Raw genomic sequence first — 26,087 nt, 5'->3', positions numbered from 1 at the left:
TATAACTAAATCACTTTATATATATATAATATTTTTTCAGATTCTTTTCCCTTATAGATTATTACAAGATAATGACTATAGTTCAGTGTACTATACCTACCTATACAGTAGGCCCTTGTTGGTTATCTATTTTATATGTAGTAGTATGTATCTGTTAATCCCAAACTCCTAATTTATCCTTTCTCCACCTTTCCCCTTTGGTAACTACAAGTTTGTTTTCTATTTCTGTGAGTCTATTTCTGTTTTGTAAGTAAGTTCAATTGTATCATTTAAAAAAATTCTATATATAAGTGATATCACATGGTATTTGTCTTTCTCTTTCTGACTTCCTTCACTTAGTATGACAGTCTCTAGGTCCATTCATGTTGCTGCAAATGGCAATATTTCATTCTTTTTTGGGACTGAGTAATATTCCATTATATATATATATATATATATATATATATATATATATATATATATATATATATATGTATGTATATATTTCACGTCTTCTTTATTCAGTCACCTGTCAATGGACATTTAGGTAGCTTCCAATGTCTTGGCTATTGTAAATAGTTCTTCCAAGAACACTGGGGTGCATGTATCTTTTCAAAATAGAGTTTCCTCCAGATATATGCCCAGGATTGGGATCACTGGATCATATGGTAACTCTATTTTTAGGTTTTAAGGACATACATACATTTATATGTTATGTATAAATGTGATTTATACAAATTTCTAGGCCCGTGTGTGTAATAGTGCATGTAGAAAAAAATGCCTGAAATTCACATTTATGGAGCATCTACTCTGTGCATCTGTATAGCACATGTGCACATTATATCTCATTTAATATTCATAGAAACACTTAAGTGATATATAATATTTTCCCATTTTAAGGAAGAACTTGAATTCAAAGATGTTACATAACTTGAACATGGTCATTGGGATAAGAAGTGGCAGAATTGAGATTCAGATCCCAGAGAGTTGACTCCCAAAATATTCCTTTTGCGTTGTTCAAAGCCGAGGCCTTGTTGGGGAGCTTATTCTGGAGCAGTACTACACAAACTGTCTGGTCCCTGAACTGTTGATTCATCGGTTGCTGCAAAGATATAGGAAACTTGTACCAGAATAGAAATAAGCACAATCACAGTGCTCCCTTGGAAAAAAACAATCAGATGAAATAAACATGTGTACTTAGTCACATGATTGATTTATATTCAGTCTCAGGTCTCTTATTTCATCACAGATAAGTGTTGACAAACGTTTCACAGGCAAACACTAATCTGGGGACCACACTTTGAGAAGTGCTGGACTTGAATATTGCTATGGTGCTCTTACCCTCCCAAAGCCACTGGCCATCCAACGTGACTAGTGAAGGCATGTCTGGTGGGCCACTCTCCTGGGAGAAGCTATATTTATGGAAAATTGGGAGCTGCAGTTTCATCTTAATGTTATTTCACCTTTTGAAAATAGTTTTGGTTTGTGTCCCATGCCCCTCACCAGACAGGGAGACTGGGTGTACTTGGACGGACTGGTGTGGAGCCTGGATACCTGGATAAGGGTTAGGATTGGTATTCCACTGTGTAGGGAATTGAAATACTTTCACATCTGTGCATTAATAGCCACTGCTTATGCCCTCCAGGTGAAACTCCCACCCACCCCTTCACTACTGTGTTCTCCCTCACTCCTCTTCCATATTCCTCCAGGACCATATCAAGATTCAGAAACCACAGGATACAAACCTGGCAAAGCAGAACTCTGCTCCATTGCTATGACCAGCATCTGTTCTGATTGGTCATTGTCTTTTTCAGACAAGTTTCTCAAAATATTGTATATAACTCTTAGACAGAGGCAGGGGACCTTCTCCCACCCTCCCCGCCAATCTGTGACACTAGAAGGAAAATTCAAAACTAGATCTCAGAGCACCTCTAGGGACCCAGGGCTAGAGAGATTGTTGCAGCTAGTCATCATAAGGTGGGCTAGGGCAGGTTTCAGGAACGAAGGGCAGAGCTAAGGGATCAAAGGGCCAGGGAAGATGAGTGCCAGGGACAGTGGGTGGAAATAGAGAAGGAAGGTGACAACCTAATTGCTTATGATTGGGCTTGTGCTTACTCCTGCTGAAAGGTAAGACTTATAGAGGCACATAACCTCTAAGAAAAGATGAACTCCAAATCTTTTATTAAACAGGAATGTGAAGTTTGAAGCCTTGTGTATTGACATGGACATTTGATTAGTGTCAGGGGAACATTTATTTTAAGCCCATTTCTACTGGCACTTAGCTACATAACCTTGTATAAGGCATTGTCAGTTTATGCATCTATAAAACAGAGAGTTAAGCTTGCTAAGATTCCTCTCTGCTCAAATTCTAGGCTGTCTAAGATACAGTCTCTGATTCATATTTCCTCTCATATGCGTGGTCCAGAAAGACATGGAAAGGCAATCACAGAGGACTTAGCTGTCTGCTGTGTCATTCATGGCTTAAGCACACATTTACCAATAAAAGACCCAGGGAAGGTCCAGCATAGAAATAAAGGACACATTTGAAATCCAGCCCACACCTTCAGCCCTGCTGTTTCCATGAATATAGGGCCTTTTTGCAGTTACTAAGGAAACAATTGTCAGTAATGGATTAGGAAGCCGGGGCTGAAAGGATGGATACAGAGGGGCTTTGTACACAGGAGCCCATCAGATGGAGTCTGGCAGAGACATCAACATGCTTCGCGATTGATTTAGTCTTCAGTGTGAAAGCATTAGATAAGCAAGGAAGCCGAGGAGCCCCGCCCACCGGCTTTCTCGCTTTCTTCTCTACCACCTATTAGAGTTCACAGATCTGCATGGCTGGATTGGCTCAGTTTTAACTTCTCTGCTGGGTGCATGTCAGGACAAAGGATGTACAAACTTAATTCATCTCACAACCTCTCCAAACTCATTTAAAACTCTAAAAGTCACTGTCTCTCAACTCACGCCGGCAGTTTGTAAAGATTCTGAAAATGTTCCTGGGGACAATACCAAGGGAGTACATTTCTTGTTGCTATATTCTTACTAGACCTTAAGGTGTTTAACCCCAAAATGAAATTAGGCACAGGCTCAGTGACCTAAAGGAATTAAGGAGAATCTAGAGGATACCAGGTAATGTTTGTGAAGGAAGAAACAGGTACTCAAGAAAGTTGATGTGACTAACCAGCTTTATTCTTTGCCTTTTGTCCTAATTAAATATTTAAATTCAAATATTTGATTTAATTTTAACTTAACTAAGGAATTATTAAAATGAATTTTAATTTTACTTATAAATTTAAAATCACATATAAAATAATATTCATTCAGATATACTACTCTTTCCAGGCTTAGGTGCATTGCTTAAGGAAATATGAGTGAAAAAGCAATTACTAAGAATAAAGTAAGGAAAACGAACAAGGAAAAGAATTAAAGTGGGTACCCTCATCATCATGCATTTCTAACTACTTTTAACATTTTTGTACATGTAAATTGTTTAAAAATTTTTTAATAAAATTAGGATCACAATGGGTATACTACACTGTAGTGGATTTATAGCTTGTAATACTATATTGAATTAAATAATGCCATTTGCAGCAACATGGATGGACCTAGAGTTTATCATACTAAGTGAAGTAAGTCAGACAGTGAAATACGAATGTCCTATGATATCACTTATATGTGGAATCTTAAAAAATGATCAAATGAACTTATTTACAAAACAGAAACAGACTCACAGGCTTAGAGAACAAATTTATGCTTAACAAAGGGGAAAGGTTGTGAGAGGAGGGATAAATTAGGAGGTTGGGATTAACATACACACACTACTATATATAACATAGTTAATCAACAAGGACCTACCTTATAGCACAGGGAACTCTACTCAATACTCTGTAATACAGTAACCTATATGGGAAAAGAATCTGGAGAAAAATAGATGTATGTATATGTATAACTGATTCACTTTGCTGTACACCTGAAACTAACACAACATTGTAAATCAACTATACTCTAATATAAAATAAAAAATTAAAAAAAAAGAAATTAAAGCATTCCACAGATACTTAAAAAAATACTCTATTGTGAAATTATCACCATGGTGTTGTCTCTTCAAAGCACATCATAATATTAATATTCCATGATGTGAATATACTCAAGCTTATTTGACTAGTAATATACTGGTGCACATTTAGGACTTTCTTGTTCATCTTACAATTATTTTCTTAATAATGATTTCTGGAATTTGAATGAACTCCAAGAACTTAAACATTCTTAAGGCTTTTGAAATATATTTTCAAATTGTCCTTTGGAAATACTGCAACTATATGTACTTCATTGGTAACAGACTATGATAGTGCCTTTTTATAGCTTTGGACCAGCAGATCAGTACAATTTAGTGATCAAGGCTAAACCTGAATTGAGAAGCAAATCATGATATTTTATTGTTATAGTAATTTGCACTTTATATCAAGTGAGGTTATTTGTCCCTTTATTAAAATTATGTTTAGTTTGTTGTTTCACTTGTAATATTTTAGGCAATTTAGATATATTTATATTTTATTTATCCACTCACTAATATTTTCCTTTATGGTTTCTTCTTTGGGGATATGCATTGAAAGACCTCCTGGTCTGGAGATGGTAGAACATATAAATCTGTATTTTATTCTTTATTATTGCTTGATTTTTAAATATTTATATTTAACTCTTTAATCAAAATTAAATAATTTTATATTTGTGTTAAGAGTTTTACTTCAAATATTAACCAGTTGTTTTTGTTTTAGCTCTATCGTAATCCATTTCCTGGTGAATTGAAAGGCACTTTTATCATATGCAAACTTTCACATATTCCAAGGTTTTGGTGCTTTCTGCATTCTTCCCTTGATCTGCTGCCATATTTTGCATCAGTACCATAACAGCAAATTATTGTAAATGTGTAAGATCTTTTGCCTATTTGTAAAGGAAAACCCTCATTATTTTTACTCTTTATTCCAAAATTATTCTGGGATATTTTTGCCATGTATTCTTCTAAAGTGGATTTAGTTTGCCAAGTCTGAAAATCCCCATTGCTGTTTTGATTTCTACGCTTTTATGGACTGATATGAGGAGAATTGATATTGCATGCTATTGGTCACTGCTTTCCCAGAATTCAGCATATGTCTTCATTTATTTAAATTTTACCTGTTATCTCTTGGTAAAGTCCTGGGATTTATCATATAACCCTTAGAGTACTTACTATTAATTCCATTCCTAAATATTTTAGTGTTGTGTTGCTATTGTGAATGGAATTTTTATTATACTTAATTTATTTTGCTGGTTCATAGAAAGAAAATTGATTTTTGTATATTTAATTTGTTACCTGTCTACTTACTCAACTCTTGCCTTATATCTAATAGATTTTCTGTTTCAGTTGATTCCTTTGGTTTGTTTTACTACATAATCAGTTTTCAAATAATAATGTGATTCCTTCTTTCCATATGTATGACTCATTTTTTCTTATCTTATTGAATTGTTTGGAACCTGCCAAATAATAGTAAATAACAGTAGTGAGAGTATACCATAGTTTTAGTAAGGATTGGGTATGCCAAGTATAATTTTGACTTTTGGTTTTATATAGGCATTTGATATTATTATTGATAATAATAAATACTTGTATAATGTGAAATGAGCCACATACTAAATTAAATTTTTATATATGTTAACTCACTGAATTATCTCAGCAGCTCCATGAGATAGATAGTGGTATTATTATTATTATTCCCACTCTACAGATAAGACAATTAGGCACTGATAGGTCAAATGATTTCCCTGATGGCCATACAGTTAGCACAGCACTGAGATTGAGGCCCTAGCAATCTGGGCTCCAGGCCTGTGTTTACACCTACCATGCCATGCTGCCCTCTCAGGTTTAGTAAGTGCCTTGTGGGCTCATATACTAAGACTTGTATTAGAAATGGATGCATACAGAAGGTCCTGGTTTTTTTGTTGTTGTTGTTCTCTTTTCTCTTCTGCCTTTTGATCTCTATGTGTTAACATTTCTGTTAGTAGATTTCCTAATAAAACCAACCCCATGTCATTCTTAGAAAAATACTCGCTAGACCATGCTGTATAATTAATTATTTGTCTTGCTGCTTTATTTATGTGCTATAATGATCAGTTTTTTGGTTTTAGGGTTATGCTAATATTTTCCCACTTTTTATTGAGTTATAATTGGCATATAACATTACATTAGTTTCAGCTGTACAACATAGTGATCTGATAAATGTATATATTGAGAAATGATCATCATGTTTTGTTAATATTCATCACCACACATAGTTACAACTTTTTTTGTGATGAGAACCTTTAAGATTTGCTACCTTAGCAACTTTCAAATATATGATACCGTATTATTAACTATAGTCACTATGCTGCACATTACATCCCCAGGACTTATTTTACAGTTGTAAGTTTGTAACTTTTGACCACCTTCACCCATTTTGCCCAACTTCCACCCGCCCACCTGTAGCAACCACCAATATGTTCTCTGTATCAATGTTTGTTTTTTTCAGATTCCACATATAAGTAAGATCATACAGTATTTGTCTTTCTCTGATTTATTTCAGTTAGCGTAATGCACTCAAGGTCTATCCATGTTGTTGCAAATGGCAGGATTTCCTTCTGTTTTGTGGTTGACTACTATCCTAATATATCTATATCTATACCTTTATCTATATCATATTTTCTTTATCAATTCGTTCATTGATAGATACTTAGGTTGTTTTCATGTATTGGTTATTATAAATAATAGGGTTACAACAATATTTTAAAAGAAATTCTGAAATTTTCCTTCTCAATGTGTGGTCTGTGTTTAATTCTTTCTCTTCCTTGGGTTTATCTTCCTAAGGCCCTCACACATAAACAACATTTTTCAGGCACAGTATTTTCTCCTCAATTCTGTATGTTGTTGCTTCATTGTCTTTGGTATTTAGTGGTGTGAGCAAATTTTACTATTTAATTTTGATTATTTATAGGGATCTTTATACTTTCTTTGTTCCTTTTCATTAATTATAACACATGTATTTGATGAGCTTGTTTGATCTGCAGACTCAGATTTTTTTTTTAATGTAAGGAATTTCTTTCTTCTTTTCTTCATGCTTTTTTCTCTTTTTCTTTTTCTTGACTTCTGTTATGACTCCCATACTACCTAGTCTGAAAGTCCAAGAAAGTCCAAGATCAAGTGCCTGAATCTGTTCTACAGTTCTTATTTATATATTTAACTTGTCTTGTTTATCTAGTTTTCCCTTGAGATATTGGAAAATTTCTCAAAGCTGTCCTATACAAAATGAATTTTATTTTCTACATCAAACAGTTTGTTAATTCTTTCCAATGTCTTTTAACTTAGACATTGTACTTTCCATCTCAATAGTACAATTTCTTCTGTGCTCTTATTCTCTCATCATGCCTTTTGCTGCACTTTCACCAATGCAATATACTCTTATTCTTTCCAAGAATATAAACAAGAAATGTCCCAGATTTTTCTCATTTCTGGTAGTAAATGTACTTGTTTGGTGTCCTTTGAGTGCCACCCTTTTTAACTGCAGTATTTCTACATAGGTGTAATGTCTTCCCTCTGTGTATGTTTATAAAGGGTGTTCAATGAAGCCTAGTTTTGTTAAAAAGATAGGCTTTGCCAGACATTGTTGTAGGTCTTTGGGGCAGATATTAATCCCTATCCACTTGTAACTTGGGTTTTCGGACACAAAGAGAGGCCCATGCAAGATGTGAGGACTAATTGAAGACTTAATCACACAAAGCCAGAACCTCCAAAAATGACATTTGCAGTCAGTAAAGTAGTGAAACCACAATCTGTGAAGCAAGTAAGTGGGTTTGCCTGACTGTCTTGGCCATTGCTTCGGGTAGAGCAGGAAAAAAATGGAAAAGTCTTTATTCATAATTTCTCAACACAAACCCTCCTTCAAGCAGAGTTGGAGTCATATTTCAATGGTACAGTGTAGCCCAAAAGGCCTCAAGCCAAAACCTCAGCCTATAATGGTCCTTGATTTGTTGTCCCCAAGTGCCCAGGGGAGGAAAACACAAGTTCTTTCTGGAGGCAAGAGCATTAAAATCAATCCACAAAGGCTTTCTTTGAATGAAAAGAAATATAAATTTAGAAATTTTGAAAAATCATAAAATATTTGAGCAAACAAGGCTACATTATTGACATTAAACAGAAAAATCAAACCAACAAATGATGCACGCAAAGACTATATTCAAGAATAATCAGGTAGAGAATATAAATAACTGTGTTTTTAGTGTTTTAGAGACAGTTTTTGAGATGGATGAGTTAAAGAGACGGTTCAATGAAGCTGGAGAGAGAATTATTAAAGTGGAATATTTATATAAAATATTCAGAATCACAGTGATAGAAAGAAATAATATGAAAGTAGAGCTAAGAGTTATTGAGGAGATAGGGAATGGGGGTGATAAATTATTACAAGAGATAATGGGTGACACTTTTCTAGAACTAATGAAAGACACCAATCTTTAGTGTCACTGAATTACACATAAAAGAAATAAATCTGAATATACTTCAGAATATAAAAGATAAAGAGACGATCTTACAACTGCTAAATGGAATTACAGTAGTTTATTGGCATACTGCATATAGCTTTTTAAACATTTTTCTAGGGAGCAGTAACTTTAAAAAGTATTTCTTACATGGATGTTTTATTGATATTATAGAGCCCCCTCCCCCAAATGTTTGTGTAATATTGGCAAATCTTAGCAATGGTGTCTGAAAGTGTATGTGAGGGTTTTTTTTTTTTAATGGCTTTTCTTAAACTTTTTCTTTTATATTGGAGTGTAGCTGATTAACAATGTTGTGTTAGTTTCAGGTGTACAGCAAAGTGATCCAGTTACACATATTCATGTATCTGTTCTTTTTCAAATTCTTTTCCCATTTAAGCTGTAACATAATATTGAGCAAAGTTCCCTGTGCTATACAGTAGGTCCTTGTTGATTATCTATTTTAAATATAGCAGTGTGTGCATGTCAATCCCAAACTCCCAATCTATCCCTTCCCCTGGTAAAATAAAATACGAAATGCTTCACATATTTGCGTGTCATCCTTGTGCAGGGACCATGCTAATCTTCTCTGTATTGTTCCAATTTTAGTATATGTGCTGCCAAAGCGAGCATGAGGAATTTTCATTTCTAAGTCTTCACCAGAAATCACATCACTATGTGCTTTGGATTTTGCTTTTCACACCTATCATTAAATCATAAACATATTCCATATTGATAAATTGTTGTATAATTATCATTTTAGTGACTTCATTATATGTCATAAAATTTATTCCATTATAATTTCCTTAGTCATTTTTTCCTTATTAGATATTTAGACTTTTATTTCTCTCAAATTTTAATTACTATATATAACCTTGATATAATATACAGTTTGTACATATGGCTTCACTTTTACTTAGAATCAGTTCCTTAGGAAAAGTTCCCAGAAGTGATATTATCATGTCACATAGTCAATGTATTTTGATATGTGCCAGCTTTTATCATGAGTCAGCACTAAATATTACAAATCTGAATATATATATCTACCAATATGCTGGGTGTAAGAGGCATTTTTATTTAGGTAATAACATTTTTCCATGTTTGTTTTTAAATTATTTTTCCTCTTTTGCTCACCAGTTATCAGTACTCATGCTTTATAAACTTATCTTTTGTGGATTCTGTGTATGTTTTACCAATATGTAATTTTCTGCAATAACATAAATATTAAAATAAGTAATTTTCTATAATAACACAAATATTCTTCCCATATTAATATTTAAAAATTAAGTTCAGATGTACTTATGAATTTGACTTATTTTGGGGTAGATTATCAATAAAAGTTAATGTGTGTGTATATATATATAAAGAATTGTGCTAGTGAGTTTTGCTTACCAATGTGATGAAAAGATAGGCACCTATACTTTCTGGCAGCATTGGTAACTGAATATTGATATGACAGACATTGTTGGCTCACCCAACGCTTGTTTCTAACACTCTTCTGTCTTACATGTCTTTATTAAAGAGGATGAACAAAGTAAAATGTTCATTTACCAGACCATTGTAAAGCTGGAGTTTGCTTTATTATAATACACAGTTCTGGCCAATAAAGTGTAAGCAAGAGTATGCTGTCACCTCCTCCCCCCCACTTTCTCTTTCTCCCTCCTTGAATGATGATGTGCTGGCTGGAGCTACAGCAGCCATCTTGTATGTTGAGAAAACCAGGAGAATGGCAGATAAAGTGACCCTGATTTTGTTAAGACACTGAAATAATTCCACGAACTTCATACCCACCAAAACTTATAATATGCAGAAAATAAAGCTCTATTTATGTTTAAGCCACTATAGTCAGGCTTTCTGTCATCGGCTGTGAAAAGCAAAGCCGAATTAACACAACTAAGCTGGGGGAGAGGAAAATTGGGTCTCTGTTTTATTAAGATGCACTTTTAAACTAACCCAAAGCCTTGCTGCTGTGAGTACATGGTAAGTGACCAAAGTATATAACAGAATTTCTAAATTTTATCCACCTGTTTCCCCAAACATATCCAGGGAGTGAATGCACCTCCTGGAGCAAAAATAAAATAAGAATTTAAAAAATGCTCATGACCTTTAACAATGGGAGAACATAATTTAAAGGCATTCCTCTATTCATTACTCAGAGAAATGAAGTTTCACTTAACAAATATAATAAATATCCAAGAGACACTCCGTCCATGCCTTTCTATACCCACCCATTTATAACCATTACTTATCCATTTTTAATATATGGACGACATGCCATATGACAGGCTATGTATTCCATGCCAGGGATGTAAAAAGACAGATACTGCTCAGTCCTTGCCTTTGAGGATTTCACTCAAGGCTGGGTGTGGGAGGTAAGAGGAGGCCGTTTGGATAAACAAATGTTTTTTTTTGTTTTTTTGGTTTTTTGTTTTTGCGGTATGCGGGCCTCTCACTGTTGTGGCCTCTCCCGTTGCGAAGCACAGGCTCCGGACGTGCAGGCTCAGCGGCCATAGCTCACGGGCCCAGCTGCGCCGCGGCATGTGGGATCCTCCCGGACCGGGGCACGAGCCCGTGTCCCCTGCATCGGCAAGTGGACTCTCAACCACTTAGCCACCAGGGAAGCTCCTGGATAAACAAATGTTTTTGATACTGTGTGAGGGTAAAAAGTATAGAGTACTCAAGTGAGATTGATAGTAGAGGGTGAAATAGAGTAAGTGTTACCCAAGACCCCACAGCCAATAAATGGTATAAGTTCCATGATTCAAGGTCTTCTAGAATAGTCATTTTATAATACCAACCATTGGCTGAAATAAACAGACCAATATCAGAGATATGGGACTATTTTTGCATTATGAAAACACTATCATTTTGTCTGCTGTTGTACAGAAGTTGATTTGTATGAAGAAATTGCCCCTGACCTGGCAATATGGTGCATGCTGTGAGATTTATTTCCTCCAGGACTCTTCCTTCTTTTGGACTGTTGTCTGTTCAGCTGGATGCTGGGGTAACACATGTAAGAGGAGGCCTCCTGCTTCTGACTGAGGAGGAGGGTGTGACCAAGACAGCCCTTCCAGAATGAAGAAAAGCAGCCAGGAAAACGGGCAGAGGAAAAGTATCAGCCCTCAGAGCTGTGGCACATGGAAAGAGACTGAGATTTTTCTCTCTCTGTAAAAAGTGCTCTTTTCCATTGACCTAAGGAAAATAACTTGTTAAACACGTCTTTCCCTTCCCACTGCCGTTGTTTATGGAACAACAGACTTCACTTAACTCTGAAGTAATGTCTCCTTTCTTCAGGAAAACAGGTGTCCAGACATGCAGCAAATCACATTTTTAAACAGCTAAAACAAGCTGGGACAAAGTGAGAGAGTGGCATGGACATATATACACTACCAAACGTAAAATAGATAGCTAGTGGGAAGCAGCCGCATAGCACAGGGAGATCAGCTCGGTGCTTTGTGACCACCTAGAGGGTTGGGATAGGGAGGGTGGGAGGGAGGGAGACGGAAGAGGGAAGAGATATGGGAACATATGTATATGTATAACTGATTCACTTTGTTATAAAGCAGAAACTAACACACCATTGTAAAGCAATAATACTCCAATAAAGATGTTAAAAAAACAAAAAATAAATTAAAAAAATAAAATAAACTTGAGGACCTTACACATTTCTTTATCCTTTTACCTAGAAATTCTTTCGTGACGCTTACAGTTTCCTGGCTTGGAACTTTTTTTGCCTTGGGATACTTTTGACCAATCTTTTCAAATTTTTACTATCACATCCCTGTCTTCTTGATCACTGTTCTTTGGATGGAAAATCTGTTTCTTAAAATATAATATTCAACAATTGATTCTTTTTCATTTAAGTCAAATGTACTTTATAAACATGAAGACCTCAGGACCACATTGAATTCTGTCATATTAAATATCTTTATAGGATGAATAAAAGAAAAATTGAGCTATTACTGATCAATATTGGGGGACTTTGAAATATTCCTATCATGACTTATCTAAGTATATGGAGGGAAGAATTATAATGCCTTTTATGAATGAGAAAATCAAGGCAAATGTTCATATATCTAAGATCACACAGTCAGAAAATAGTAAAATCAGGATTCAAATCCAATTTTTATCTAACTTCAAAAACCATGCACTTTCTACCTCACCATGTAATAGAGTTCCTCCTAGACTACATAAATCTGTTTGTTGAGTAGTTAAGTCAGAAGTGATTTATGAGGCTCTATTATGTACTAGCTGGCAGGGCATGGATAAAGTATCAGTTCTATGGGTCTAAATCTCCTTCTCTGTGGAATCGATACAGTAACAATATCTACCTCATAGGACTTTGTTAAGGATTCACTGAGTTAATGCATGTAAAAGGGCTCAGAACAGTACTGGACATAGTAAATGCTCAATAAAGTTGTTTGTTCATTGTTATTATTATCTGTTAACTTCGTGAATAATAGCATAGCATGAATGTCATGGCTTTGCTTTCATGTGTTATCTTAGTACAACTGAATAGGTGGTTCTAAATAAATGGTAAATGAGTTTGTTTTTTTAAGTTTTTAGTGTTTGTATGTGAGAGATCTCCCTCATTCTTCTCCGTTGGTTGGCAAATTTATGGGAGAAAAAGGGTATCTCTTAGTACTATTGTTTACAGACTTTGGTTTCAGCTGTGAAACCCTTTTGTAAAATACAGATAGAAGCACTGCTGCTTTATCTAAAGTGGGGGGAAGTGACTCCTGGATCTCCACGTACACCTCCTGCCCTCTAGTACCCCTACCTGGTCATTGCTGTCTTGGGAGTAATTCTAGGAAATCCTGAAGGTTGATGTAATGCAGACTGAGAACCACTAAGCCACAAATCCCACAACAAAACACATTGGGCAGTGACTGATAAATACTATTAATTCTTAATTTCTGTGATAGGCCTATGTCCAGGTGTCCTTCCTCTTAATCTCAGATTGTCTTCACTCGGTTTCCATCCTATACTCACTGTTGAGTGCTTTGTTTAACTGACAGGGTCTACAGTTTGGTACCAGTGAACTGGAGGAGATGGGATCTATGTTCTGCTTGGGCCTCCTCATCTTGGAACTCAAATCTGTAAGCTGCAGCCATCAGCTGCTGACCTGTGCAGCAGCTCTACTGAATGCTGAGGAGTCATCCCTGGACCACCACCTCCAGCGGTAAGTTGCTCACTATTTGAACCTTTGTGTTTCCATTGGAGAATATCTGGGAAGTGAAAGTCACACGGACCTATGGGTCTTTGACAGAGAGAAAATATGGAGAAGCTGCCAGATCAAGGTAGGGTAGTAGTGCTCCATTGGAAACAGACTAGGGGCATCCTTACTTCCTGCTGAAGACAAGGAGGATGTTGCTTACTTGTACATAAATGCACATATAAAGCTACATACATTTATAAATATGTATTTATTATAAATATGTATAAATACAAAAAATATGTATTTTTTGCTCATGGCAAAGAAGATGCAGCTTAGCGACACACGTGCACATTTACCTATGCTTATGTTTGCCAGTTATGTGTTTATAACTGATTTGTGTTATGTGTTTATAACTGTTTATACTGATGTCACTTTGGAGTCATTAGCTAAAATCTGGCAATCTCGCTGCTAATATCCAGGCACTTGGGGACAAGAAATGTTTTAATCTTCCCATTCTTAAAAAGCAGTGTTCTGTCTCAGAATACATGATGGTGATGAATACGCTGGCCCAGAGAAACTGACTCACAGCCATGGCAGGGAAAGGATGGATCTCTGAGAACAGTGAGGATCTTTAAAGAGTCAGGAGAGGGAGAACTGTTATCCGCAGAAGCCCTTTTGATGCCCTGTACTGTAGACAAGTTGTATTCGGGGGCAAGAAGGGAAGATAGAAAAGCCATGGGAGAGAAGAGAGATCAGGAAACGTCAGAGGAGTCAAAGAATGCTAAGTCATTGCCCACGTTTTGAGCAAAGCATTGGAGCAGGGGATTGAGCTGTTGGGTGAGGGAGTGCCTGCCGGTAGATGAGGAAACATCTTGTCATGCACTTCATGTCCCAAGGCAGAGAGAAAACCGCTAATACTGGGGCCTCCTATTTCTAGCTCATTTTCGTTAATTTTCCTCCTGCCACTGTTAGACTGCCATTCCAGTGTGACTTCTCACCAAATGGCCAATCAAGCCTAGAAAGATCTAGCAGTGTAAATTAATACTGCTTTGGAAGGCACTGGTTTCTCTGAGACTTAATTACCTAAGTGCAATATTTAACTTGCTCATCACACGATGCTATAGATCACAGACTATGGAGACTTAAGTAAATCCAGACTTCTTCCCTCCCTAAAGTCACTGTGCCAATTTCGTTTTGACATCACAACCACTTCCGTCTGCCCCAGCTCCTTCAACACCCCTCCGAGCCCGAAGGCTTGGTGTGCTTGGCATCGTGGTTGGTGTTTCAGCTTCTCCCTCTGACAGCAAGCGCTTCCATCTGCCAGGATATATATTTCAACTTGTCTTTTCATCTTTGCCTTTGCTAAGCTATCCTGGGTGCAGGCATGCCTGCGTTTTCTTTCTTTCCTTCCGTCTCCCCCCCTCCCCCTCTGCTGCTCATTGAGGGAAGACTGAGCAGACCTGGCATTGCTTGCTTTCCCTGAATTGATTGTGCCCGTCTGTTTGATCCAATGCAGTGAGGATTAGTTGCCTGTAAACTGGAACAAGAAGAAATCTATCAAAGAAGTGCCTTTTCTAATTCAAGCCTAAAGAATTTGGTGTCAGGCTCCAAATGCAGTGGCCGCTGTGTGGGTTATCATAAGAACATAGTATTACCTGCCCTCCATGCCATCCCACACAACTGACTGGTAATTTTTCAGTTACAACCAGTCCGAGAATACTGAAGGTTGAAGTCTTCCTGTGACCTCTGACCCTTCTTAGGCTGGGACGGCTTCTTAAGGGCAGGATACCTACAAAGGGTGTGATTAATCTGTGTGTTTTGAAAAGATTTCAGTTAAATTTGAGAGGCGTGGAGCTTGGTGGAGAGCAGCAGGGTGAAAACTGCCTATTTCACCCAAACGTTTGTATCATAATATATTTTTCTACTCATGGAGGCAGGTGATCCAAACAAATCATGGTTCCTGCCCAAAGGACCTGAGAACTAATGGTTGAGGGGGAAATTACGCTGAAAATATCCTGACCCAGAAAATATTCCTGCCAGTAAGTGTATAATCATTAAAGGCTGGCAGAGGGAAACTTAATAAAATGATATTGGTTTGAAACCAGCAGCAAGCTGTTTGAGTACCTTTGATTCGTTTCTGATGAATGGAACTAAATCATGAGATATAATAATCAGCAGAGTGAATCCTAAGAATTGTGTTAGCAACAGGGGTTCTTACTATAATACAAAGGGTGTAACTAATGTTTGTCAGTACAACTCTCCATAAGCTTTAGAGAGGAGACCTATGCTACCCTCCCGCCGACTCCTGCCTCTTTTCCTTGGGCGTGTGGCCTTTATTTGACATAACAGGGTTATATACTTGAGGAAAGTTCTCTTTTCTTGCAGAGAAGGAGATACTAGAGAAAAAAGGGGGGCTCTGACCTGAAAGTCTGCCTTAAAGAAATGCGAGCACATGTTATTTTGAGGGTCCCTCTGACAACATTAACCCCTGGGAGTGATCTACTGGGAAGATAAAGGCTGGCTGTACGCCGTGGACATCATGTTTTTTGACAATAGGTTTTATGCCTCACTTACCACAAAAACAATTAGAGTGTAGTCAGCATCCACAGAGCAACTTACCGTTTTTCATGAGCAGAGAAAGGGCAGAATGGTGGTGGTTTGCCCAGTGGCTGAAGCTGAAAATGAAGTACATGCACTTTGTTTTGGTTTTTCTTCTATAGCTCTCTTCTTCCCAGTTGCTCATTTAAGAAATGTCTGCAGACTCATTAAGGCGTCTTTAGATCTTCTTGCCGTTGCTCTTTCTTTCTCCTTCCTGTCAGTCTCATCCCTGGAAATAATTGTGTGTGCACTGCAGGAATGCTAAGCTGCTTCTTCAGGAGGGGCCGTTTATCCATTGTGACAGGTCTTTTGCAAAGTCATTTAACAGTTTTGCCGAGTCAGCCACCTTTCATCTTGATTTGTATCCCTCCAGTGCCTTTCCACTCTTCAGCTCAGCTCCCCTCTCTCCATTTGTCCTTCCATTAATAACAACAGAAAGCTCAGAGTTTCTGACCTGAGCCTTAGCAATAGCTTAATATCTCGCCTATTCTCCCAAATTACAGTCCTATTGCCTTAACCGGGGCTTCCCTTGGAATCAAGATAAATTAGTTTAATCCTCTCTTCAGTTTGATGAAACAACACAGAAAAAATAAAAATCTTTCATAGACTTTAGAAAACCTAATTAGGCTTTTTAATAATTAAAGATACTTGGTTTTCATTTAAAACATATACACTTTTGTCTTTCTGAATAAGAAAATATAATTTGGAAATCAAACAACAAAAACACATCCCTACTCCTGTCTTCAGTCACACACCATCCATCTACCTGTGGATAACGATTGTCAGCATTTTGGTGAAATTAGATTACTTTTTCACCTATGAATAAATAGATTAAAAAACCCTCAACAACCATGTATAGGAGTTCCTTTCCTTGAAACTTTATAAACACATTTTTCAAAATAGACTTTACTTCTAGAGAAGTTTTAGCTCTCAACAAGATTGAGAGGAAGGTAGAGATTTTCCATATACACCCTGCTCCCACACATGCATAGCCTTCCCCATTATCAATATCCTCTGCTAGACTGGTAGATTTGTGACAATTGATGGACTGACATTGACACATCATTCTTACCTAAAGTCCAGAGTTTACATTAGGTTTCACTCATGGTGTTATACATTTAATGGGTTTGGACAAATGTAAAATGACGTGTATCCATCATTATAGTCTCATACGGAGTAGTTCCACTGCCCTAAAAATCCTCTGCACTCCCTTTGTTCATCACTTCCTCTCTGCTAACCTCTGTTAACCACTGACCCTTTTACTAGCTCCATAGTTTTGCCTTTTCCAAAATGTCCTATAGTTGGAATTATACAGCATGTAGCCTTTACAGATTGGCTGTTTCTCTCTTAAAAATATATGTTTTAAGTTTCTTCCATGTCTTTTCATAGCTTGATAGCTCATTTCTTTTTATCACTGAATAATACTCCATTGTCTGGATGTATCACAGTTTACTTATCCATCCACCTACTGAAGAACATCTTGGTTGCTTCCAAGTTTGGGCAATTATGAATAAAGCTGCTCTAAGCATATGTGTGCAGGTTTTTGTGTGGACATAAGTGTTTAACTCCTTTGGGTAAATACCAAGAGCATGATCACTGGATTGTATGGTAAGAGTATGTTTAGTTTTTGTAAGAAACTGTCAGACCGTCTTCTATAGTGGCTGTACCATTTTTCATTCCCACCATCAATGAACAAGAGTTCGTGTTGCTCTGCATCCTTGTCAGCATTTGGTGTTGTCAGTGTTCTGGATTTTGGCCATTCTAATAGATGTGTAATTGTATCTCGTTTTAATTTGCATTTCCCTGATGACAGAGAGTGTGGAGCATCTTTTCATATGCTTATTTGCCATCTGTATATCATTTTTTAGTGAGGTGTCTTTTAAGTTGTTGATCCATTTTTTAATCAGGTTGTTTCCCTATTTTGATTTTGAAGAGTTCTTTGCATATTTTGGATGACAGTCTTTTATCAGATGTGCTTTTTCAAATATTTTCTCCCAGTCTGTGGCTTGTCTTTTCATGCTCTTCATAGTACCTTTCACAGAGCAAAAATCTTTAATTTTTATGAAGTCTACCTTAACAATTCTTTCTTTCATGGATTATGCCTTTGGTGTTGTATCTAAGAAAATAATTGCCAGAGGAACCTAGGGGCAGAACAGGAATAAAGATGCAGACATAGAGAATGGACTTGAGGACACGGGGAGGGGGAAGGGTAAGCTGGGACGAAGTGGCATGGACATATATACACTACCAAATGTAAAATAGATAACTAGTAGTAGGAAGCAGCCACATAGCACAGGGAGATCAGCTTGGTGCTTTGTGACCACCTAGAGGGGTGGGATAGGGAGGGTGGGAGGGAGACGCAAGAGGGAGGAGATATGGGGATGTATGTATATGTATAGCTAATTCACTTTGTTATACAGCAGAAACTAACACAGCTTTGTAAAGCAATTATACTCCAATAAAGATGTTAAAAAAAAAAAAGAAAATAATTGCCAAAACCAAGGTTGTCTATATTTTCTCCTACCTCATCTACTAGATACAGTGATTGTTTTTGTGTTAAAATCTTTGCAATTTATAGGTGAAAGTGGGGTGCTGTTTTAATTCATACTTTGACCTTTTCTGAAATGGATTACATGCTTCTATTTCATTAGTATTCTTTTTTAAAATAAATATCCAAATAATATCTTTTGTTCTTTATTCTTTTAATAATCATTTTAAAATTTACATTTAAATTCAATTTCTATATTAAAGATATTCTACTTCTGTTTGTCTTGGATATTTCGAATATGTCCCGATTAACCTTTCATGTTTTTTACATAGTTTATTGACTTTGGATGTATTTGTTTTTACATAGATATGTTTCTCAGTCTTCTTCTTTGTTTCTTTTACCTTTGATAAAATTATCTGCCTCAGTCTAATAACAAATAATTCACATGCACTGTAAGAATGTGTTAATTCAACTGAAGTAGGTAAGTTTATAATGAGTATATTTACATATTGTAATTCCTCTACATTTTTTCACTATTGAATAAGTCTGTATTTCTAAATTGTTAACCATTTTTAACAGTTGTTAACCATTTGCTATATTGTTAAACATTTGCTACAGCAATTACTTAATAATCCATCCTTTAACACTGATTAATATGTCAGCTTATTATATAGTATTTACATACGCATGTACCTGGTATATATGTATATATATATATGTTTTTGGTTTTATTTTCTGTTCCATTAATCTGTCTGCCAGGAACACATAGTTTTAATGTTGCAACTGTGTAATTTAAACCTGTGATGTTGCAAGCACCACCTCATTAGTATTGTTTAACACACATATACATTTACATATACTTATATTTGCCACTTAATATATTTATGTGTTTATTTGTTTAAAAATGTGCTTTGCTATTTTCCTTTTTAAATTTTCGCCAATAAACTCTATGATGAGTTGTTACCTGCCCAAAGTGAAAGCACTGGGATTTTAACTCAAGTTGCATTAAAATTATAGGGTTTTTTCATCTATTGACTATTTGCCTATATGACTTTTTCAAAACCTGATATTTTGTTCCACTTTTTCAGATCTTCTTTGATGTTCACAAAGTATTGTAGGGGTTCTTTTGTAACCTTTTTTTTTTTTTTCATGTACTTCCTTGATTTATTATCATGAGCTTTTAATCTTAACATTTAAAATTTTCTTGTCACTCAAAAAGCATCTTTTTCATCATATTTTTGTAAGTGGTTGTCTTAGTTATATAGGAACATTCTTGATTATTGATATGCTTATTAGTAACTTCACTGCTCTCTGTAGTTATACCTAAAAGTGTTCCCCTAGATTTTTCTGTTTTTCTAGATAAATCATAGTATCATTTATAAATTTTGACAATTAGCTTTGCTTACTTTTTATTCTTATCTATAACCTGCTCAGTTTTGAGAACATAGTTTAAAGATGATGATGATGATTTTATGGGCAACTTGATTGTGAATCTCGCTTCAAAATGAGAATGATTCTAAGTATTTAAGAATTAAGTAAAATGTCTGTTGGTTTGGTATTAATGTTCAATGTCCTCTTTATTCTTTTTTCTTAGTTTAGTAACTAAAAAATCAGGATTGGATGATGAGTTTTTTTGGTATCTAGAAAAATGATTATTACTTTAAACTAATAGTCTTAAATTATGTTAATAGGTTTTATAATATTCACCCATCCTTGAAAATCAAAGAAAAATGTATTTGGCTATGATCTAAAATATTATTTTATTATAGATATTGATGGTATTTACTGTGAATATAGGAGCTTTTTTCCTATGTTTGTGAGTGAGTGAAGTGTGTACTTGGTCTGTATTGTTCAATCATCCACAACACTTTACATTTCCTAGGATTTTTCCTGGAACATATACATTTTGAAATACACATATTGCCGGTCCAACCATCTGTGTCTCATTTATTTTAAACAAAAATATTGTTTTCCACTTCTTATTTTCTCACATAAGACATATCTGTGGCATTTGGATTGTCTAATAGTCATAGTCAGATCATTTTAAAATTCAGTTTTATGTTTAATTACTTGCATTGCTCATCTCTATCCACTCTGTGCAATCATGTCCTCATTCTTATTTTTATGTTGACTCATCTCACATTTTTCTTAGAGAACACCTTAATTTTTTTTTTTTTTTTTTTTTTGGTAAAGTAAATCAATGGTGTACTTTTGGTATATTAGTATACATGTGGATATCTTCCTCTTTCCTTTACATCGGAGTTCCACTTTGCCTACCTAGAGATTTCATTAAAACAATATAGGCTTGGTTCAATTTTCTCTGATATTTAAGCCATTAGTAATCAGCCTAACTTTTCTTTCTTTGTATGTACCTTTTTTATTTCTGCCTTAATAGTTTTTCCTTTTTCATTAACACAAATATTCTTTTTCTACTGCATCAAAATTATTTCTTTTCTTTTTTCTTTTTAGGTTTAGGTCCTTTTGATTCATTTGGAATTTGAATACCCTATCCTTTTCTGACATGTCTTTCAATTATACAACAGCAGTGTTTCCATTCTAGCGCTTCATTCTCTTTCTCTGGAGTGTTTGATATCTGCTTTCCAGACTCCCTATCTGTCATGTCTTCTCCTCTCATCACTTCTACTTTGTAACTCTTCTTTTCATACTTAAAAAAATTTTATTTTTTAGTGGAGCATAGTTGATTAACAATGTTGTGTTAGTTTCCAAAAAAGTAATACAAATGAACTTACTTACAAAACAGAAACAGACTCATAGACTTAGAGAACTAATTTATGGTTACCGAGCAGGAATGATTGGAGGGAGGGATAGATTGGAAGTTTGGGATTGACATGTACACACTGCTATATTTAAAATAGATAACCAGCAAGGACCTACTGTATAGCAGAGGGAAAGCTGCTCAATATTCTATAGTACCTTGTAACTCTTAACACTAGATTCTGGAAGTGCGTCTAATGTTTGTCCTCATAGATTCAGTTTTCTGCAGCGTGGACTCTCCTCTTTGCTGATGTGTTTTATTTTCAGCCATTTTACATTTAGGTTTTATTGCAGCTATTTCTTTATCTCTCATCAGTTTTTCTTTTATTCATGCTTGCTTGCAATATGGTCAGCTCTCTTTCCATTTGGATCTGCTATCTTTTCATGTACTGTTTCACGGATGTCATTTTTCTTGAATTTTCCTGATACCTGAACAGGGGCTACCTAATGCTGGCTTCTGTTTCCTGTGCCTAATCATTTCCCAAAGAGCACCATTGATCTGTGGGTTGAGTAAGGCATTCATCTCCTTATACACTGCAGAATGTTTCACGCTCTGGGTTGTTAAGATTCTTTCATCCTCCTCTTTCAACTTCTATTTCATCATTTTTTTGTTTATTCATCTTTGAATCATGAGAGCTCTATTAAGGCTTAAAATTGTTCAATAACCCAGGATTTAGATGCTCTTTAAACCCGTTTTGTAGTCTAGCTGGATGCAGATAACTCCTCCTGTTTTAGTATGAAGTAACTTGATTTAGATGGTGCTTTTTCTTCAAGAATTCATGATATTTTGGCTTTGACCTGAAAGTATAGATCTGATTGTACTGCAGAAGTTAAGGAGAAAGGAAGAGTTATATCTCTATTTCTGGAGACTCTCTGACTCCCTCAAGATGGTTGGTTAATATTTACTAAATGAATATGTGAATTACTTGAGATACAATATTATCAATGAACTTGTGTTCAAAGTAAGTTTATATTTTGGAATCCTGTAGGGGGAAATTAATGACAGTTATGATGATGATGGTGATGGTGATGACAGCAAATATTTATATAAGTGACATGTAATCTCCTAAGTATTAATTTACTTGTATAATCTCATTTAAGCCTCTCAATAACTTTATGTACTAGATATTATTATATTCATATTGCAGATGAGTACATTGTGATTCAAAATAAAATATGTGGCTTGCCTAAGATGACAGAATTGATAAGTTGTAGAGCTGAGATTTGAACCTATACAGTTTTGCTAAAGAATCAGTACTGTTAATCACTATGATACACTACCTCTTAATAGATAATAATAATAGCTAACACATGATAAGAATTTACTCTTGTTATGTCCAGTGCTCTGTGTTTTGTATGCATACCTCATTTCTTGCTTTATCTTTTAAACCAGGGGTTGACAGACTTTTTCTGTAAAGGGACAGATAGAAAATATTTTAGTCTTTATGGGCCATATGGTCTGTTTTACAACTACTTAGCTCTGCTGTTACAGCGTGCAAGTAGCCATAGCCAATATGCAAATATATGGGCATGGGTACATTTCAGTAAAATTTTATTTACAAAAATAAAGAGTGGACTGGATTTGTCCCAGAGAGCCAAAGTTTGCCAACTCCTGCTTTAAACAATTCTTTGAGGTATGTACTATTATCTCCCTTATACAGATAAGGAAACTGGAGGTCAGAGAAGCTATATAACTTGTCTTTCACCAGCTAATAAGAATCACATAGGAGTTGAACCAAGCAGTATGACTCTGTATCCTTGATGTTTAGTGACTACAGATACTAAGCTGGGTGGGGTTTTATATGACCAATGAATGACACTTTTTTCTTCTCTCATGAATTCTAAACCAAATAAGAAATAGAACACAGGAGTTGGATAGGTTGAATGGAACATACCTGATTTTTTTTTACTGGTTATAAAGAATTAGAGTGCATGGACCCACCATAATTGGACTTTCTTACCTAGAATTGTAGGAGCAGAGCTGGCCTTGCTAAGCTTATCATGTAGAGGAGCAATGAGGGGCATCTTGAGTTCAGGGAGAGAATGAACACAGGGGGTCACCAGCAACTCATGCTCACTCAGCATCTCCCCCTGAATCATCAACTTCATGACACTCTTCCTCCCTTAGGGAGAAGCAGGTGAGGGCAGGAAGTGGAGTACCAATGTCTGTGGGCCAAAATGAGACATATGGGAATGGGGAGAATTGTTCCCCAAAAGGTGCATTGTATCAAAACAAAAGATGGAAACTCAATGTTTCAGATTGCAAATTACACTCTGTTTCCAACAATTCCAGTTGTTGCTACATAGCAATTATGACAGTATTTCTTTTTGCTTGTCTTTGGTCACCCTAATTTTATTTAAATTAAAAAAAATTAGCCCACAATACCTAATATTTGAGAATAGTCTTAGCTTCACTCCGTAGTTGTAGGCAAAGAAATGTCCAGTGGCTACGAGGAGGGAAATGTTGGAACGGAACTCAGCCTGGGGATCTTTTGAGACTATAAGTTATCACGTGTAGCTTTAAAACATTAAATGGCTCTCTAACGGATCAGGGAAAATGAATTGATTAGCCAGGAAGAAGTGCTAATCTTAACAGGAAACAATAACAAAAACCCTGGTCCATTAGTAAAGAAAGACTAATTCAAATATTTTTGGTATGATTCTATGCTGATTCTTCTACAATAAGTGAATAAAAATAATGAAAACTCAGTGTTAGTGCATCTATGAAGAAAGAAGTTTAATAATACTATACTCTGTAAATTGGTTTACTTTTCCTCTGGAGAAGAATTTGGCAACTTTTAAGAAGGTCCGTAAAAACCTCCCATTTAATTTTGTTTCCAGCTAGAATATCCCTCAAGAAAATAAACTTATCAGAAAACAGTATTTACTACATAGATATTTATAGCAATGAGACTTATATCCCCAAATAAATTTAACCCAAATTCCTAGTAGTAAATAGAGAAAAAAGAAAGAACATGGTTGATTAATTTTCTAGAATACCATGAAACCATGAAAATAATGTGTGTCAATGCATATATGAGATGATAATAAAAGCAGACATTCATTAGAACCTTACCATGAACTCGATGCTATGCTAAGCATTTTGTTAGTATTATTTTACTTTATCATGTAAATAATCTTGTGTGATAGATGCTATTATTAAAGTCCCCTTTTACAAAGAAATTGTTCTATAGAGGTTAAGAAGTCTGCCAAATGCCATGAATCTTACAGAAGAACTGCTAGCTTTTGAATTCACTTCTGTTTCATTACAAGGCTCAAGTTCTTCTCCTTTATGATGTTCAGACTTTCAAATAATAAATGGGAAAAAATCAGGATAATTAATACTCTACACGTGCTGATTGTGACTTCAGCAACATGCAGAGCCACTGACAGAGGTGAGGGCCATTAAATGGATAATCTAAAACTTATTTAATCATCTTAGTTTCTTTTTCTCTTCAGTCCCTAAAAGTATGTGTTGGGTGAAGTGAATGTATGTCTGTGTGTGTTTATGTGTAAGTTTCAAAATCTTAATGTCTTGTACGTATTTTGGCCCAGAAATATCCCTTGATTATTTTAATACTATTCAGGGAAGATTAATATATATCATCATAGGTGGAATGTATGTCACCATGGGTTGAATGCATTGCAACTCATGGGGATAAGAATTCGAAAGAGAGAGGTGATACAGATTGCAGACAGAAAGGAGTTAAAGTGAATTTTCTTCATGTTGCATATTTGTTATTTGTAAAATATCCCCACCTAATAACAACCATGAATGTTAACCTAAAAGAATACCTATTTTACAAATGACTCCATGGGAGCCCAGGGAGTCTAAGTGACCCCTAGGTGTGGTTAAGTGATTTACCCATTTCCAGTCAACACTGGGGATCTCATTCACTTCTGCCTCAGGCTCAACCAAATGAAAGGCTGGTCTCTTGCCTATGAATCTATAAATACCTGGAAGCAGAATAGGCTATCAAGCCCTGGAAAAAAATTTCAATCAAGAAAACTCACTCTTTCCACTCTCTATTATCAACAGCAGCCTTTTGCAGCCTTGTCTTTTGTTGTTGTTAATTATAAAAATGGAAGACAAAAACCTTTAAAGTTTTCCCAAACAGGAGAGGCTATCTTTATATAGGAAAGCTTCAAATAGCCTGGTATGGGTGATCTAAGTTAATTCAATAGACTTCCATTAATTTTTTGAGTAATACCTTTTTCTCTTTATTTCTTAATACTGGTTTTCTCTTTATTAAGAAACTCCATGAGCCCCTGTGGCTCTTACAAAGAGCTAGCCCTCTAGTATTATGGTTCAAACCATTTTACCTATAAGAGTTAGTCTACCAGATGGTATAGAGGAAAGCAAAACTATGGATGTGACAACAAAGGCAAAAAAAAAAAAAAAAAAGAAAAGGAAAAAGGAAAGCTGTTTTACAAGAGAAGAAATCAAGGTCATAATATTCAAACTAGAGTAGCCTTATGAGGATAAAAAGAAACAGAAAGTTTACATTTTTGGTTTGTAAGCTTCTGAATTTAGATGACTCTGTTGTA

General features: G+C 35.6%; 1 protein-coding gene and 1 non-coding gene across 2 annotated transcripts in view; one reads left to right on the top strand and one right to left on the bottom strand.

The window, feature by feature from the left end:
- The window catches only part of AGBL1 (AGBL carboxypeptidase 1), a gene marked incomplete at its 5' end in the record, with an annotated part of 506,902 nt that extends 493,196 nt beyond the window's left edge, over window positions 1–13,706 (top strand). The window contains one exon of the mRNA XM_027083140.1: window positions 13,539–13,706. Within this exon, the coding sequence (XP_026938941.1) occupies window positions 13,539–13,706 (168 nt within the window). The remainder of the gene's footprint in view (window positions 1–13,538) is intronic.
- Window positions 9,047–9,153, bottom strand: LOC113607697 (U6 spliceosomal RNA). Its single transcript, XR_003428044.1, has one exon. It is a non-coding gene; the product is annotated as a U6 spliceosomal RNA (small nuclear RNA).
- Window positions 13,707–26,087: the final 12,381 nt, after the last annotated feature.

This window comes from Aethalodelphis obliquidens, unplaced genomic scaffold (genome assembly GCF_003676395.1).
Source record: "Aethalodelphis obliquidens isolate GAN/ISIS:26980383/991018 unplaced genomic scaffold, ASM367639v1 scaffold49, whole genome shotgun sequence".
Classification (NCBI taxonomy): domain Eukaryota; kingdom Metazoa; phylum Chordata; class Mammalia; order Artiodactyla; family Delphinidae; genus Aethalodelphis; species Aethalodelphis obliquidens.
Note: the sequence above shows the minus strand (reverse complement) of the source record. Positions and strands in the feature narration are given on the sequence as shown.